Source organism: Typopeltis vanoorti, chromosome 22 (assembly GCF_054136105.1).
Source record: "Typopeltis vanoorti isolate ZY-2024b chromosome 22, IOZ_Tvanoo_1.0, whole genome shotgun sequence".
NCBI classification, from domain to species: domain Eukaryota; kingdom Metazoa; phylum Arthropoda; class Arachnida; order Uropygi; family Thelyphonidae; genus Typopeltis; species Typopeltis vanoorti.
In genome coordinates, this window is record NC_143570.1 from 10,691,985 (window position 1) to 10,710,478 (window position 18,494).

General features: G+C 34.9%; 1 protein-coding gene across 1 annotated transcript in view; it reads left to right on the plus strand.

Annotated features, from left to right (window-relative positions):
• LOC150094152 (chromatin target of PRMT1 protein-like) overlaps nucleotides 1–18,494 on the plus strand; it is a 105,634-nt gene that overhangs the window by 53,258 nt on the left and 33,882 nt on the right. Inside the window, exons 4-5 of the mRNA XM_090412171.1 lie at nucleotides 6,860–7,175; nucleotides 15,831–15,894. Coding sequence (XP_090268297.1) covers nucleotides 6,860–7,175; nucleotides 15,831–15,894 — 380 coding nt within the window. The remainder of the gene's footprint in view (nucleotides 1–6,859; nucleotides 7,176–15,830; nucleotides 15,895–18,494) is intronic.

Sequence of the window (18,494 nt, forward strand, 5' to 3'; positions counted from 1 at the left end):
CAATTTCAAATCCTCTGTACACTCTGGTGTCCTGCACCAGGGATAAAGCATCACTATCAACAATAACATAGTCAATGAGACTTTTCTTATTCCTTGCCTCTTCTCTTCATGTGAATTTGTGCACATTTTTATGTTGGAACATTGTGTTAGTAATAACCAGTGATAAATAATGTCCTGAGCAGAAATCCAACAGGTATTTGCTATTATTATTAGCTTTGCTCTTTTCTCCAAATTTTTCCAATATATTTTTGTGTGTCTGACAATCATTTACTACTCTACTATTTATATCCCCAACAAGGACCAACTTTTCCTTTTTTGTTGTGTCAGTTGCTTTCTCTAAAGCCTCAAAAAATTCCTCCACTTCTACCTTAGTGGGACCATAGGCACAAATAAGTCTCATTGTCCAGTTCTCCATTCTCATATTTGCCAACATCACTCTACTTGAGACTGCCTGCTATTCAATAAGATTAGCCTCGTATTTAGTGAATACTGTGGCTACTCCTTCTTTTACTTGATTGTCATTGCCTGAATATAACATTTTGTATTTATTGCTCAGAAAGATCTCACAGTTTTTGGCTTTTTTGTTTCAGTCACCCCTGTTATGTCGATCTGGTACTTATCCAATTCCTCAGCCTAGCTCCATTTCTTTGCCATTCAGGCTTCTTATGTTGATAGTACCGATCTTGAAATCTGGTGATGTTGAGTTAGGGTGCGTTTTAGGATTTGTTCCAGTAGCTGACTTTTCGCTGTTTGCCCCGATTCCCTCTCGAAAACAACATGGGTCTTGTTTAACCGGGCGATGTCCCAGCCCGTATGAAATTCTGTTATGTTGTACCATCATTTTAATTTTTGATTTAACGCAATAAAAATACAATTTGGTTGGCTAAATCTCAAATTGCCAGCCCATCCTCATCCGTTCAGTATCCAGGTAGATACCTAACTGGGCTCACTACAAGAAGTAGAAGATTGGAGATTTAGGTCAGAAGCCCTGGTCAGTTCTTCTCATTCCTTTAAAGGCTGTGTGGAGGTCTCCTCTTAGTTATATAGCTTTGACACTTAAGCACCCCAATTACAGTATATTAGAGGATAAATTCATCAGAGTTGTTAAAAATCAGTTATTTAAATTTTTGTTTAATGTCCAAACATTTGATTCAGCCACTTTTGTACAAAAATATTAAGTAAAGATGTTTGAATAGTGCTCAACGTGTTCATCTTTATGCAATTTGCGATCGCTTTATCAATAATTCGACATACTTTGAATATTTGTTCCATATCAGTATCAGTATCAAACAAAATTTCATTAGCATACTCAATGTGATTGTAAACTATCTCAAGTTCTTTTGCAGTTAGCTTCTAGTTGTGATATTGTCTTCTCGTTTGCACTCCTTATCTTCTGCTTCTTTATATGCATGCTGTTCTTCTAGTTGGAGAACATTCTCACTTAACTGTTCTGAATTGCAATTGAGCAAGCTTTTCACATCTTCATTATCCAGTTCATTAAATCCAAGTTGTTTTCCAATTGTGCTAATTTCTTCGGTAATGTTAGATTTTGGATTTTGAGCACGATAAACTGACATGGGCTTCAGTTTAAAGCCTTATACATTTCTATATTTTGCTTTGGTTTTAGCTAGAAAGTTTTTGTTGGCATACTCTTCCAAAAGAGACTAATTTCGTTCACTTGAATATTTGCTGATTGTCATAGTCACCCTCTTGAATTATGCTTTGCAATTCTTCAGGAAACACTACAGAATCTTTATCAGCACTGGCAGATTCCCCAGTTATTCTTACATTATGCAGTCCAATTCGATTTTTGAAATGGTCAAACCATCCTAAACTTGTGGTAAAGCTTTCACATTCCTCTTGAAATTTGATCTCTTTCAATGAAGTAAAAATATTGAGAGCTTTTGCCTGAATATTCCTTGTACTAAGAGGTATTCTTTTTTTGGTTATAATCCTCAATTCAAAGTGATAGAAGACATTCCATCTCAATCATTAAATGGCTTCTATTTCTGGTGATCTGCATGCTTAAAGAAGCAGTAGCAACTTTTCCTTGTTCTTTGTATTTTTTGCTCTTATTTAATTTAATAAAGTCCAAACTGTGGACTCGGTGTATCTAGGTCTCTCACAGTCATTGTATTACTAGTGCCACTTTCTTGTCTGTTAATGACTTCCAGCTTTTCCGCTCACTGTAGATTTTCGACAAAACATTTTGCATACCGTAAAGAAAATGTGTTACCTGATTAATCACTCACTTAAAGCAGGAAATAGTATCGAGAGTTTATTTTTCACTTGGTTAGACTATAATAAGTTTAGTTTAATCCTTTATCCAAGTGTGAGCAAACAAAGCTTGCACCTGAAAGTATCTTCAGGACTGGGGTAAGGTAGTGCAACTCATTGCAAAGGTGGAGAAAGCTCTCATCACTCCTATCTCAGTATCTCCCACAATGCAAAGCACATCTTGCGGATATGTGTAATGCTATGCATTAAGGCAAGGGCCACTACCCATACCGGTTTTGACCTTTATTGAGGTCTTGTCGGTGGGAGCCAGGCCCAGTAGTAGAGACACCAAGGCCGGAGCAATGAGAGGTCATCCCAACCTATAGGAGTTGCCAAAGGGTGTACAACCTTATTATTAAATTACTCCGGATTCAGAGAAAGATGTTGAAAGTTTATTTTTCACTTGGTTAAACTATAATACGTTTAGTTTAATCCTTTATCCAAGTGTGAGCAAACAGTTTGCACCTGAAAGTATCTTCAGGACTGGGGGCAAGGTTAGTCAACACTGGGCAACTCGTTAGTCCCGAAGATACTTTCAGGCACAAACTTCGTTTGCTCACACTTGGATAAAGGATTAAACTAAACTTATTATAGGAAACAGTATCATTTCATTCAAGCGAGGATTTACTGTATAACATCGTCTACATAAAGTAAAGAGCTGAGATTATCTCCAATTTTGATATCAGTTTTAATACTGCTTTCCTTCATAACGTGATTCATATAGATGATGAATAACAGAGGGGATAATGTACAACCAGATTTAACATTAAACCATCTTCCTATACTTCTTTCAATTGTAATTGTTGACTTACAACTGAAATAAAGACTATTGTTTGATATAATGTTCCATTGACACCATATAACTGTAGCGTTTTGAATAGCTTTTCTCTTGCCATCTTCTCATATGCCTTTTGCAGGTCTAAAAAACTTAAATACAGATGTTTGTTATATTTCCATGATTATATACATGGAAATATAACTCAACTATTTGTTGTAAAGTGAAAATCTGATCCTGACCGCATCTATTTGTCCTGAACCCAGCTTGTTCTTCACCAAGCTTCCCTTCCATAATCCTTTTCAACCGTTTCTCAAGTATATTTGCATAAATCTTACAGGAACACTATTCTTTCTATTTCTATTCTGGTATGTTAGAGAAATAGTAGATTATCATCAATTTCTTGATATGTACTCCAAATGGTGTTCAGGTTACTATACCAGCACTACATGATTAAGTTTACATAATTATTAATCTCCTATCAACAGTTTCCCTCCAAAACAATCTGTTACTTGTGAGCACTCCAATATTGTCACATCTAACCTTTCATGCTTTTAAAGCACTTCTGACTGAATCGATCCACCTAGACCTTGGTCTTCCTCGGGTCTCTTTCCTGCCATCTTGGCATCAAACACCTGTTTTGCTGACCTTTCCTTACCCATTCTATTTAAGTGGACATACCACCTTAGATTAGCTCTGCTGACACATTCTTTAATGTTAACAATGTCAAGATCCTTTCTAATATCTTTATTTTTAATAAGATTCTGCCATTCATGCCATCTATTCACTCCCTTAATTTTTCACAGAACCCTCATATCTGTTGTCTCTAGTCTTTGATCAAGGTGCTTTATTTCTAACCCAACTCTCAGATCCATAACAAAAAGAGCTTTGTTCACTGAGCATGCCAAAGCACAAATTCAGGAAAACTTAAGCAATTAGGGTTGAAGCGAGTGAGTGTGAGAATGACCAAGGGTGGAATCTAGTCTCTCAAACAAAAATATTGAATATGGTAGTCAATTCAAGAAGTAAAGATGGGTGGGGGACGAAAGAGATGCAGTTTCTATAATTTAATGACAATGCCAGAAGTATCAGGAACGAGGAAGAAGTTTTTGGCATTGGTTAGCGCAATCTCGTCAAATGCTATAGGCATTAGTGAGACTTCGCTAACAGCAGATGATATAGTTTCGGGGGTCGAATGTGAAGGGTTTAGTAATTTCAGGGAAGGTAGGATGGGACAAGGAGTACTGTTGATGATAGCAGATGAATAATTGCAGCCAAGCAGTTATTCAACTGCTTGGCTGCAATGGCAAAGACAGGCGGGAGGGTGACTTTTCATTTGAAGCAATCTGGTGTGAGAAACTCTGGTCCCCTGAGTTTCTTGGGAATGTAGAAAAGTTGGAGAGGATTCAGAGGCAAGTGATCAAAATGGTGAGTTGCCTGTGGAATGTTCCCTATGAGGATAGATTATGGGTGTGTGGATTGCAGAAGTTGGTTGATAGGAGAAAAAGAGGGGATATTATAGAAACATTTAGGTTGCTTAAAGGATTTTATAGAATAGATGAAGGGGAAATGTTTCAGCACCTAGCTAGATTGGTTACAACAAGAAGTCATTCCTTGAAGTTGAATAAAGGTGTGGTTAGTAGGGCTGTGAGGACTAGATTTTTTGCTTGGGGAGTTGTGATGAGTGGAATGGGTTACCAGAGGCAATTATGAGTGCTTTGTTCTGTTAATGGGTTCAAGAAGAGGTATGATAGATTGGTCTCCCACAATGAGCTTCGGACTTCATGGTTTGGATTGGAGTAGAGTTCTCATAGCTCCCATCCATAAAGAAGAGAATAATGCTGAATGTGAGAACTGTAGAGAAATTTCTCGACTAAATATTCCAGGTAAGATTTATGCAAGTACTTCAAAACAAGTTGAAAAAAATTGTTGAAAAGAAACTTGGAGAAGAACAAGCTGGGTTCAGGCCAATTAGAGATTGTCAAGATCAGATTTTCACTTTACAACAGATAATTGAAAAATTATGGGAATATGACAAGGATCTGTGCTTAGGTTTTGTAGATCTGGAAAAAGCATATGACAAGGTGCCGAGAGAAAAGCTTTTCAAAACATGTGGTAAATGTATCATTATAAAGAACAGAACATAATCTATATTTAAGTTGTAAGTCAGTAATTAAAATTAAAGGAAATACAGGAAGATGTATTGTTGTAACATGTTCAAGTGGCATTAAACTGGATATTACTCAGAGATATCAAACTTAGCTCTTTGCTTTATGCAGATGATGTTTCACTATTAAACTCACCCGGTGCAAGTCTCCAGGGTTCTCTAACTGAATTGCATAACAACTAACAAATTTGGCATGAAAATCAGCAATAAAAAGACCAAAACTATGAAAATAGGCAGGAACATAGAAATCTTCGGCCATTTTCTCAATTCAGAATCTTTAGAGCATTTAATTTGATTAATCACCCATCTCTCTTTGTCACTAATTCACTCCATTCTTTCACACAGAAGTTCACTTTCTGCTGCTTGCATTTTCTACAAATATCTCCATGGTCACTTTTGTCAGAATTGATATTAGCAATTCCTCAGCTCTTTGAAATATCTTAAAACATATGTAGCAACGCTGCAGACTAACAGAACATATTTTTCTTCACTTTCTTCCTTTTCATTTATTATTTCTGCTGCTGTCTTTTGGAACAGTCTTTGCTCTTATGTGTTTCCTGATGAGTACAATCTACATATCTTTCAATCCAATGTAAGTCTTTTTTTTGTCTTTCTCAACTTTTTTCTTGTTCATGATTCTAATATACTATAGGTTGACATCTGATTTATGGAATTACATCATTAAAAAAAATTACAGTAATAGGATCTAGAGCTGTTTTTTGGCAAATGTACTATTAAATATAACCATCTTTACTTTTGTTATCAAGATTGTCAACTTATAGAGAAAGTGGAGAGGGATCATCATTTGAAACAGCCACATTTTTCAATCAAATTATTGCACAGCATATAATTTGATTGAAAAATGACAAAAACAAAACTCAAATGATTCCACAAAAATCGATAATGGTCATGATTTTATATTGGATCCCATATAGCCAATGCAGAATTAATATTTTCTCATATCTATTTTACCATTAAAATGTACTGATTGAAACTAAAATTAAATCCTGCAGATATCTTATATGTATTGTATCTCAGCTAGTTGAAATAAAAATTGGAATTGCTTCTAGTTATAAAAGAATTCATTATACTAAATGTTACTACAATCCATCCATTCAGAGATGCAAATGACTTATGGACAGGCTTAGGTGCTTGCTTACTTCACAAAAAAAGCACTTAAAAACATTTAATAAAAATTACTGCACTAATAAACTTACATATTTATTGTTCTTTGAAAGAAGAAATACGTTAGTTTATTAGTATGTCAATTTTTATCATTTTTACTTTATGAATTTATTTATCATATTCATAAAATATTTTTTCTAGTACTGATATTTAGCCTCTAGAGCAGAGTTTCCCGATCTCTTAGCCTATCCATGATATTAATATTTATAGATTTATAACCTTTTTTGAGTAAGACTTTTAAAAAAAAAAAATGCACTGCATTCATGCCTGTTTGGGTGAGAGAGAGACACAGGGAGTGAAAATTTTAATGCATGTAATTTTAAATATAAAATGAAAAATCTATAGATCCAATATTGTGTAGTGCAGAATCACCTTTTTGTGTTATTGTTTCTGTTTGCTCTTATAATATTACATAAAAAAATAGTCATTTGTTTAAACATTTGTTCTGTATATAGCGAAGTTTGAAGCAGCGCCTTGGCCAGCAACCAGTATCTGGAAATTCTCTTCTAAGTGGTAATGTAAAAGCTAGATTATATGCTGGGAATAAACGCACTACATCTCTTCAGAGCAGACTTGGTAGTAATCCTAGAACTACTCGTGGAAGAGGATCAGTTACCATTAGAAGAGGTGTACGTCGTTCGAGAGGTACATCAGTTGCTCGTCCAGGAACATCCCCAATGTTGAAAGCTCGTTTAGGAAATCAGTCATCAAATAAATCGGCATCAAGGTTAGGTGGAAGAAAGAATTCGAACAGGGGCACTTTTAAAACAGGTAAAATAATATGCTGGAAATTGTCAAGAGTATAATATTTTGATTTTATCATCAGTAACCTATAATTGCTTTATTATAAAACTTTCTGGATTTGGTATTTATTAAGAGTGTCAAAAGATACATAAATATAGATGATTTTTATTGTCCAATATTATACCATCACATTTTGAGGCCCAAAGTAACATAAAACCATATTTGGTTTCTCTAGTAGGAAGGTTTCTGTCTTGTCCTTTGAACTTCTATACTATACATTAACTTTTTTGGGTGGTTGACTTTAAATTTATGAAGTAGCGTATATTTTTGATGTAGGTTTACTATTGAACTTGTAATTACTTAATCCATAGCTAAGAGTGAGCACGTTATGACAGCCAAAGGGGAAAAAAAGTAAGCTGAAATGTTAGGGACTTGTTTGAAACATAACAATTAAAATATTGGTAGGGAGATACCACATAATGGTACTGTTGATAGTGCTGGTGTCTAATGTTGCATTTAGTTAGTGACTTCATTTCAGACATACCCTTCACCTTAACGTGACATGAGGTTTATGTTTTCACATAAACCTCATTAACATCACCCTAAATAGTGTGGTTAATCCTTTCATTATTAATCTGTTATATCTGTCAAAGCTTTTATTCTCTATCCCAGCATTTCTCAACCTTTCTAAGCCCGAGGACCAGTAAAATGCCTAAAACAATTCTGCGGACCACTAAGTTACAGAGGCATAGCTTGGGGGGGGGGGGATGATCTGCCCCTTGCGACACCTTTTTTAACGTTTATGAAATCTTGCCTTACTGTCTATAAAACAGCAACTGAGTGGTGAAATAGACTACTTCGACAATGTGATTGACGATTTTGCAAACAGAAAAGCAAGAAAAATAACATGTTAGAATGTCGAAATTAAACTTTTACTTCAAAAATAAACATAATGTTTTAAATTTATTTCCCTATACGTCGTTTTGACTTTTTGTAATTTTTTTTTAAAAAACCTATGTAGGAATTACCAACATTTCGGAAAAACTGGGCCATTTATAACATAATAAATCTAAAAGCATATTTTGAAAGATATGGCAACATAATTAATTAAATTGGAAGTAAACTATTAAAAGTGTATCATCATTAAACAAAGTTTTAATTTTTTTTAAACAAATAAATAAGATGATATAATTATGTTACTACTTACTTTTAATGAGATGGTTGAGCTGCTCGGCCCTTGCAGAGCTGCTGGATATCTGGCTCAATATCTGTCAACTTCAGTCGAAGATCGGCACACACACTAAGACTATTTCTGTATTTTGTTTTTATTTGAAGGAGCGATGAAAATCCTTTCTCACAACGATAGGTTGTAGAAAACTGCAAGACGATTTTCAATGCTTCTTGAGATAATTTGGGAAATTCACTTCTCACTGTAGGCAAGATCACGGAATTGCATCTTAAGTTCACTGTCACTTGAAGCTCAATTATCGATAATGAAAGGTCGTCCCCGTGACTGCAAGCCTGAAATGGATCACGAACCCACAGAAATTTCTTATAAAAGTTATTCGGAAAATATGTTTCAAAATTCCGTTTCAGATTTTTGAGGTGGTCATAAACCCTTTCCACAAACTCAGAATGAACAAAAATATTATTTTCCAATAAGGATTCCAATGTTGGAAAAGGTGCAAATTGTCTGTCTTTTACATAAGTAATCCATAAAACCAGTTTTTTCTCGAATGCCTTTATTTTGTCATAGGCATCAAGAACAGTTAAAAAAATTTTCCTGAAGGGAGATATTTAGTTCATTTAATTTCGAAAAAATGTCTGAAAGATAGGATAGTGTTAATAACCATGCTTCGTCAACAAGGATTGATGCAAAATCAGAATTACGTTCATTTACAAATAATAAAACTTCGTGCCTTAATTGAAATAACCTTGTTAGTACTTTGCCCCTGGAAAGCCAGCGAATTTCAGAATGAAGCAAATGTTGTGTATATTCACTGCCCGTTTCATCACCGAGTACTGAAAATAACCTGTTATTTAATGGTCGAGCTTTAATAAAATTAACTAGTTTGACAGCATTGTATAGCACAGTTTTAAATTCTGGTGGCATTCCTTTGGAGACTAACACTTCCCTATGTATGAAACAATGCACCCAATTCATATCCGGAGCTACTTCTTTGACCTTAGAAACAACCCCACTTTGCCTGCCTGTAAGAGCATGAGCTCCATCCGAACAGAAGCCTATACATTTTTCCCACTGGATCCCTTTGTGTATTATGTAATTATGGAGAGTGTGAAATATTTCTTCTTCAGTGTTCGGGATGACAAAGTTCTACAAAACAGAATATCATCATGAATGTTATCATGCATATATCTTACATAGCATATTAACTGCGCATCATTTGTAACATCAGTAGTCTCGTCTATTTGTAGTGCATAATAAGGGCTCTTCTTAACTCTTTCGATTAACTGAGATTCTACGTCACCTGCCATATGATTAATTCTGCGACCGACAGTGTCATTTGAAAGAGGAATCAACATCTTTTAGTAACTTGTTGCCAAACATCGTTTTTACCTCATCTTTTATAGCTGGAAGTAGTAAATTTTCCCCTATAGAATGAGGTTTCCCTGTTTTCTCTATGTGCAAACTTAAGAGATAGGATGCTTCCAGTGCCTTGCTTTGAAGGGAACCCATGGCCGAAACTATATCTTTCCCATGATTTAATGTCCCTAAGCGTCGCTGAAAAAATTCAATTGGCTTATTTTTCACATCACAATGTTTAGTTTCTAAATGTCGTCGGAGTTTCACGGGTTTCATGCACTCGTTCGACAATACTTCATAACACAAAAAAACACATTGAGGTGTCTGTTCACTTTCAACTCCACACCAAGTAAACCCAAATTCCAAATATGAACTGTGATATTTCCTAGTGTATTTTTTCTTTGAACTGCTTGTTTCTTCTACTTTAATAGTATCAGATTTACTCACCGTTACAACACGTGTATCACAATTAGGGTTAGCATCACCTGTTTCATTTGCTCTTCTTTTCAAAGTCCTAGTTCTAAGCCACTTTCCCATTATTAAAAAAACTTTTCCGAAAAATATATAAATACTGGGGTTAACTCAGGACACACTTTGTCCAAGTATCACTTAGCACTTTTCAAGATATACTGAGCCTTGGTTGAAGGAAGGAAATCTTCAATAATAAAAATCAATAAACAACAAGCCATTGGTTTTTATTTGGATAACACATGTTCACTTCAAATCTGACAAAACAGCAAGGGAAGGCGGAAGCAATAAAACTATTGTTTTTCACTTTACCCCTCTTTTTATTATTCGTCATTCTGCAGCTACAAATTTAATGGTAGAATGACGAATAATAAAAGAGGAGTGAAGTGAAAAACAATATAGTTTAATTGCTTCCGCCTTTGAACATTCTGATGCTCTTTGGTTTTTTAAAGCTCCATTTGATTTCAATAATTTTTACTTATTTATTCAATTTTAATTTGTTTTGTTTGGATAATTAAAAAAAAAATTTATTTAATTAATTTATGTCTGCCTGCAGACCATCTGTCCCATCGTCACGGACCACAGGTTGAGAAACCCTGCTCTATCCAATTTATTTATTGTTGCTTAGTGAAAATATGAGTTACTATGAGGAAAAACTACTCCTAGTTCTTTGCATTCTAAAGTGAATTCTAACTCGTTTTTTTTACTCAAAGGGGTTTGTCAATACTGACTGAACTGCAGTAACACAGTGGCATATGATTTTCTGAAGTGAACCGAATCATTTATTGTAATATAGAGTTCAAGATATCTAAAAGTGAAGAGTACACTTTTTTGTATCAGACCACAAAAATCTCAGAAATTTTAAGTGACAAAATTCTCTTTGAGAAGGTGAATAAATAACATAATACAAGTACATTATGCAATCATACTCTCCAGTTCTATAAAAATGAATGGATCTGCTATTCTTCAAGCTAACAGCACCTGTACATTTCTACACACACACATACACACACTCCGAAAACTTGTACAATATTATATTATGAACTGGAATGCTTGCTGTCTTTAGAAATAGTTTGGAGCACAAGGACAAAAAAAGACTATTTATACAATATGCTATTTCTGAAATTTTTTCATGTAACCCTCCTAATTTCAAATCAGTATAACATAGTATGCTTATTTTGCTAAGGAGCACCTCAAAATAAAATAGATAAAACAATATTGAAAAACCTATATCATGCACTACCCGCTCTCCATGTATTATCTTCAGACAAATAAAAATTCACAAAAATGTTATCCAATACATCCAATAATTTGTATAAAGACACTACTTTGTCACTTCTATCAAAATGTGTAGCAAAATTTCTTAAACCCTTATTAACCACATCAAAATTTATTAAAAACACTGATAACCTTTTTCATCAAATATCAAACCTAATGATCTCAAAATGATATTCTAACTTGGCTTAATGCGACAGCTCTGTTAATCAACATTGACATCCGCAGGGCATTGCACATCATTTACACACTGCTTCTAGAAGGCTTACACCCAAAATTAACTACTAATGATATTTTGGCCCTCATAAATTAAATTTCTCCAAATTTTTTCAAATTTAAAAATGAACCTTCAGACTCCTGATGGACCAAAATATTAGTGGACAATTGGCCAAACTGTTTTTGGTGCATCTGGAATATAGTTTACTAAATCCTTACCTTCCCCCCGGCATTATTTTCTATGGTCAATATGCAAAAGATATCTTATGTATAGGAGACCCAACATGTATAACCTTCCTGTAAACTTCATTCAATCATTTAGTAACAGACTTAAATATACCATCAAATCAGAACATGAAAAATCTATAAACTTTGTAAATTTAACTTTAATCAGATCCAACTACTATACAGCAACAAAAATGTTCCATAAGCCTTCATACATCAGGAACTACCTGCACTCTTACCATCCATACTCCATTAGAAAAAAATCAGTCATTCTTATTGAAGAAAATTTTCCTTTGAACATACTAAAATTACCCTGTTTTAATCAACATCAAATTCCTAACATGTACCCTCAAGGGGTGTACACGATATGATAGTACTACATGCAAAATTTACATCATTACTAACTTCCTATCTACACTTTCCCCCCAAATCAATCTGTTACCTGTCAAGACTCCAACATTATCAGATCTTATATTTCTATCTTCTAAGGCAATTTGTACTGCATCAATCTGCCTATACCTTGGTTTTCCTCTGGGTTGTTTTCCTGCCAACCTGGCAGAGAACACTTGTTTTGCTAATCTTTCCTCTCCCATTCTGTTTAAGTGACCATACCACCTGAGATTACCTCTGCTAACTCATTCCTGGATGCTGATAATGTCAAGTTCTTTCCTACTATCCTCTTTTTTAATCTGATATTACCATTGATGCCATCTGTTCGTATACCTCTGATCTTTCTCAGGACTCTCATATCTGCAGTCTCTAGTCTTTGGTCAAATGTTTTACTTCTAACCCAGCTCTCAGATCCATAAGTTAAAACTGGTTTGAACACTGTCTTGTATACAGCTAATTTAGCATTTTGACTAATTTCTCTCTTATTCCATATGAATTTATTCAGTTGACTTCCAACCATACCAGCTTTGTTGATTCTGTTGTCTATTTCCATATTTAATTTACCATCTTCACTAAAAATCATGCCTAAGAAGCTGAATGTTTTACTTATTCTATAGGTTCTCAATTCATAATGCAGTTGATATTTTCATTGTTTTTACTTATTTCATTTTCTTTGCCTTGTTATTGCTGATTTTCGTACTAAATCTATTACAAAAATTATTCAATTTAGTCAGGGAATCTTTCACACTTTTACTGGATTTATTTAAAAGTATAACATCATCTGCATAAACTAAAGAGATTAACATATCCAATTTTGATATCAGATTTAATACCACTTTCCTTCATAATGTACATCCTTGTCTGACACCAGATTTAACATCAAACCGTCTTCCTGTACTTGCAGTTCTAACTGCTCACTACAACTCAAATGAAGACTAAGTATTGCTTGATATAATGCCCCATTGACACAAATAAATACAGATCTTTGTTATATTCCTATGATTTCCTGTCCCAACTGTTTATCATAAAGTGAAAATCTGATTCTGGCAGCCTCTGTTTGGCCTGAATCCAGCTTGTTCTTCACCAAGCTTCCCTTATAAAATCCTTCCCAGCCGTTTCTCAAATATACTTGCATAAATCTTACCAGGAACACTCAGTGGAGAAATACCTCTGTAATTCTCACATTCAGTTTTATTTCCCTTTTTTGTATATGGGTACTATGAGAGCTCTGCTCCAATCATCTGGAATTTGTCCCTCTGTCCAGGCCTTCTAAACTGTGCAGTGCAGCCACTGCAACACTTTTATATCTCCATAGTTGAGCATTTCTGGTCAGATATCATCTACTCCAGCTACCTTTCCACATTCAGGCTTTTGATGGCTTTTTCTACTTCAAGTATGGATATGTATTCCTGATTGTCACTGTGTTGTCATCGCTTGTTGCATTGAGCAATATTTCAAATTAATTGCTCCATACATCAAGGATATCTTTTTCTCCAGTTTTCATGTCAGCTTCCTTTCCGGAGGCTGTTTTCAACAGCCTCCGGAATATTTTGCCACCTTCCTGATATTTATTTTTCATGTTCTTGTCTTCCTGTGACTTGTTAGCTTTCTTACATTTGTCTCTGTATTCTCTAAGAGCACAAGCTGACTTATTTTTCAGGATCCTTTGATATGCTTTCTTCTTTTCCTTCACTGCCTCTTTAACTTCCTGTGTCCACCATGGAGTTCTGATTTTATTATCCTTGCAGACAACCAGAGAGGCATGACATGCCTCTCTGGCTGAATCAGTCAGTGTTTTCTTCAGGGCTTGCCACTGAATCTCCAAGATTTGGTTTCTGTTCTCAAACTCTCATTTTTTCTTCAATTATGTTTGTGTAGTCTACAGTTCACATCTGAGAGCTACTCAACTTTTATTCACTTTAAAACTTTCTTACATGTTCATCTTTTCAGTATGGTATTCAATTTTATCCTGCTCAAGACTAAATGGGAATCACTTCCAATTTCAAATCCTCTGTACCACTCCAGTGAGAAAACATCGCTATCAACAATAACATAGTCGATGAGACTTTTCTTATTTCTTTGCACTTCTCTCCATGTGAATTTGTGCACATTTTTGTGGTGGAACATTGTGTTAGTAATAACTATTCCATGTCCAGAGCAGAAATTCAATAGGTATTTGCCATTATTATTGGCTTTGCTCTTTTCTCTAAATTTTTCCAAAATATTTCTGTATGTTGACAGATTTAACCAACCAAATTGTATTCTTATTGGCTTAAACCACAATTTATTTGATGGCTTCAGTTTAGAAAGCCTCTTAATCCTTTACAGAGTGATACATTGATATATAGTTTGGAAACAGTCAATAGCATTTAAGTAATGTGCAGTATGCTATGGAAAGAATTTATTGTGGCATTGAAAAGCAACAATGAACTTACCTCATCTTCCCTTTTTGTGTTAGGCTCATTGGCCTATAATGGCTAATTAACTTGGCAACATTGAACTATTTTTCTTAAATATTTTCATAAACAGATCAAAAATACTGTACGTATTTATATAGCATTCTATAAGAAATCAATCCATACTAGTCAGTCTTTGCAGAATCTTTCTACATCCTAGCCAGAATTAGGTAGTATCAACGACTGAAAAAAGGCTGGGTAAGCATTATGTATTCTGTGAAATAAGAATTGCCCTGGTATTGGACAAGAGTTCTTGCTCTCTTAATGTTTCTGCACGGTTTCCAAAGAGAACCAACCAGTTCAAAATAGCTGTCAGGCCAGTGAAACCTTTATCAAATGCACTAACAAAAGGCAAACATACAAATGCCCAAGCCTCACTCGTGTCTTTTTAAGTAGTGCAACTCTGATGCTAAGAATTTTATTCTCATAACCTCTCTGGTAATAATTTCGAAACTTCCGAAGTTTATACATACATTCAGCTTTGAAATAATGTTGGATCTTTAATATCAAAATAAGCACACCGAGAAAAAAATGAACTAGTTTATTACAAAAAAAAAATACTTTACATCTTATTTTTCTTTAGTGTAACACTAGCATCATCAGCACAAAATGAATGGAATATAAGGTTGAAAATAAAATCACTCCATATAGGCTTGCAGTATTGGAATACTCTCATTCTTGAAAGGATTACATTTCAGATTTGTAACTGGTTCTCTTGTATTTTAATAAGATTGCAAACTAGGTACAAATTAGAAGCAATATACTTTCTTTGTGGATTGTGGAGGGGATTATTGCAGCTAGTTCCTGTTTCCACTTTGATAGCTATCAGTTGTTAGTAGTTTAATATGCATTTGGTCTCTGTTGTTCAGATTTCTCATTATAACATGAAATATCTTCAGCTAAAGGCAGTTTATTCTCACTTTGAATATATTGTGTTTAGGGTGTTTTAAAATATATGATGCAAAACATCTTAAAAATACCAGTGTTCATGCATTGTTTTAATTTAGTTTTCCCATGAGAAACTAATTATAAAGCTTAGAAAATTATATTATATTAAAAAGTTATATTGTATACAAAAAGATCATGAGATGTTTTTCATTTTCAAAGGAGGCCGTAATTCTTTCAGCAGAGGAAATAGACAGTCAAGAGGAGGTTTTCGTGGTCAATATCGGTATGTTCCTAAATTTTAAGTTAGTAATGTCATATATATGCATTTAAAATTGAGAGTTGATCACAGAGATAGTTGATTGTAATCTAATATTGATTACAGAATAGCCACATTAAGTTATAGTTTTTCAAAAATTTTATTAAATTTCATTAATAAAATTAACACATCTCCATAAGCCAGTCAGTATAGATAATGTCCTATGGTTGGAAAAAACCTGGGTTCAAGTCCTGTCCAGGACATGAAGTATCATCATCAGGGCTTTTCAATTAATGAATTAGTTAGTTTCATACAGTGGCAGTTTCCCAGAAACTCAGATTTTTTTATCGTGCAAAATAATCAAACCAGCTGGAAGAACACATTCATTTACAGCCATAAGCACTTAATGCAGATAAGATTAACCTCTCTGTCATAACCAGTATCAGATTTCTAAGAAGCCAAGTTGTTTGACTGTGATGGGCCATTGAGTCTAACACAAAAGGGAAGACAGGATAATAAAATTATGGATATTAATCTAAAATCAAAAAAAAAAAAAAAAAATCAGCTAACGCCTTTTTATTCCCGTATATACGGGAGTAGGCGAGGCCATTTAGCCCTATCTAACTTTTGGAGACTGAGTGGGCAGTTCAATCTCCACTGGTACCCAATCAGAGACAGGTGGCCCAAGGCTATCACTAATTAAGCGGTACGCAGTGAAGAGAGACGGCTCAAATGTGCCGCCATCTCGTGGTCTCTAACCCTAACACAATATATTTAATGTCTGAAATAATGTGGGTTCTACGGTCGATTTTCTTGAGTTTACAGGACGAAAAACCCGAGTTTCCGGGAGGAAAAACCTGCTTGCCCGTGCCAGAGATCGACTAACTCGGGAACCGGTCGAAAAAAGGCTTAGAAAAATTTCCTCTAGTCGCCGACTAGACTCGAAACCAAGACTTCCTTCGTGCGGCCTAGCGCGGTGGTGTTTAAATTTAAATTTCAAATATTTCATTCACTTAATCTTTCAATGAATTATCCAAAGTAGTGAACATTCCATGATATCAATGAAAGTAGTAGAGCAACAGTTATCTTTGCTAACTTTTCATGAATCAACAAAATTAAACAGTTCGTTTTGTATAAAGCTCCCCCAAACACTGTTAGTTGATAAGTTGTTTATTCATTAAGACATTATGTGAGGTTTTTTGAGAATGCCTTAATGGTTTTAAGCAAACAGAAGAACACACTTAATTACTTTTAAATCTATTGAAAATCGTGAATCTTTTAAATACCAAATATGCTGGTTTACACTTGAGAAAATATTGAAAATAGTGGAAAAATTCATACTACCTCAATTTGTCCACAGTTTGGCACAATGGGCAAAAGGACTTAAACAAGAAGGATGGTTTGCATCTGAATGGATTTGGTGTTTGGAGTCTGGAAAAATTGTTGCTAAATGAAGTGAAAGTGGATATGCAGAATCAGGGAAACTAGAGATTTGGGGGGAGCCGTTCAGTGGATATGCAGACATCAGTGAGGCAGTTGAGTGTAAGAATTGTATAATGTCTGAGTTAGTACGAAGGATAACAAACCAGAATGCAATAGTTAATGTAAGGCGTCAAGATAGGGGTGTGACTAGGGGGCTTTTACACTTTATGTACACTAATGCTAGGAGTATTAGGAACAAGAAGGAGGAAATTTTGACCTTGGTTGGCTCATCCTAGCCAATGCTTATTGGCATTAGTGAGACATGACTAACAGAAGATGATATAGTTAGTGGGATAGAATGTTAAGGGTATAGTGTGTGGATGACACAATGAGTGGATGACAGGTAATTATTATGGGGGTTTCCGCTATGGTAACATTGATTGGAAGGAGGAGAGGACACGTGGGAAGAAGGAAATGGATTTTATGCAGTTACTAAGGAATAACTACCTGAGACGGTATGTAATGGAATATACTAGGGGTTCATGAGTGATCGATCTGTAATTGCATCTGAGAATTTGACTATAATGAATATGACCATGTCGCTACCAATTGGTGAGAGTGATCATAAGGTCTTGACCTGGGAGGTGGCTAAATATGTGGAATTTTCAATTAAGACTGGTACATGTGGAATTACAGGGCTGGTAAGTATGACAAGCTTAGGAGATTGCTTGGATCAGTGCCAAAACTGCAAGGGCTAGATGTTGATAGTGCATGAAAGTAGTAAAGGAGCGTTTGAGGGAGGTAATGGCTGACTGCATACCTAGAGTCCGGAGAGTAAATCAAGTGGGAGTTAAATGGATGAATAACACCATTAAGCTTGAGCTGCAGAAAAAGAAACAATTATGGAGGGAATTTAAGGAGAAAGGTGACCTCCAGGTACACGAACAGTACAAAGCACAGACCAGAAGGGTAACTAGTGGTGAGAAAAGCTAAAGCAGATTATGAAAGGAAATTAGTAATGTAAGCTAAAGAGAATCCCAAACAGTTCTTTTGATATGCTGCAAGTAAAAGAAAAAATGTATACAGCAGAATGATTTTAAGGAATGCCGATGGTAGGGAGCTAACTACTAAGCGAGCACTTTGCACGAGTATATCATCCAGGTGACGATATTGCAGGAATGAGGGAACCAATGGCTTATACTGGA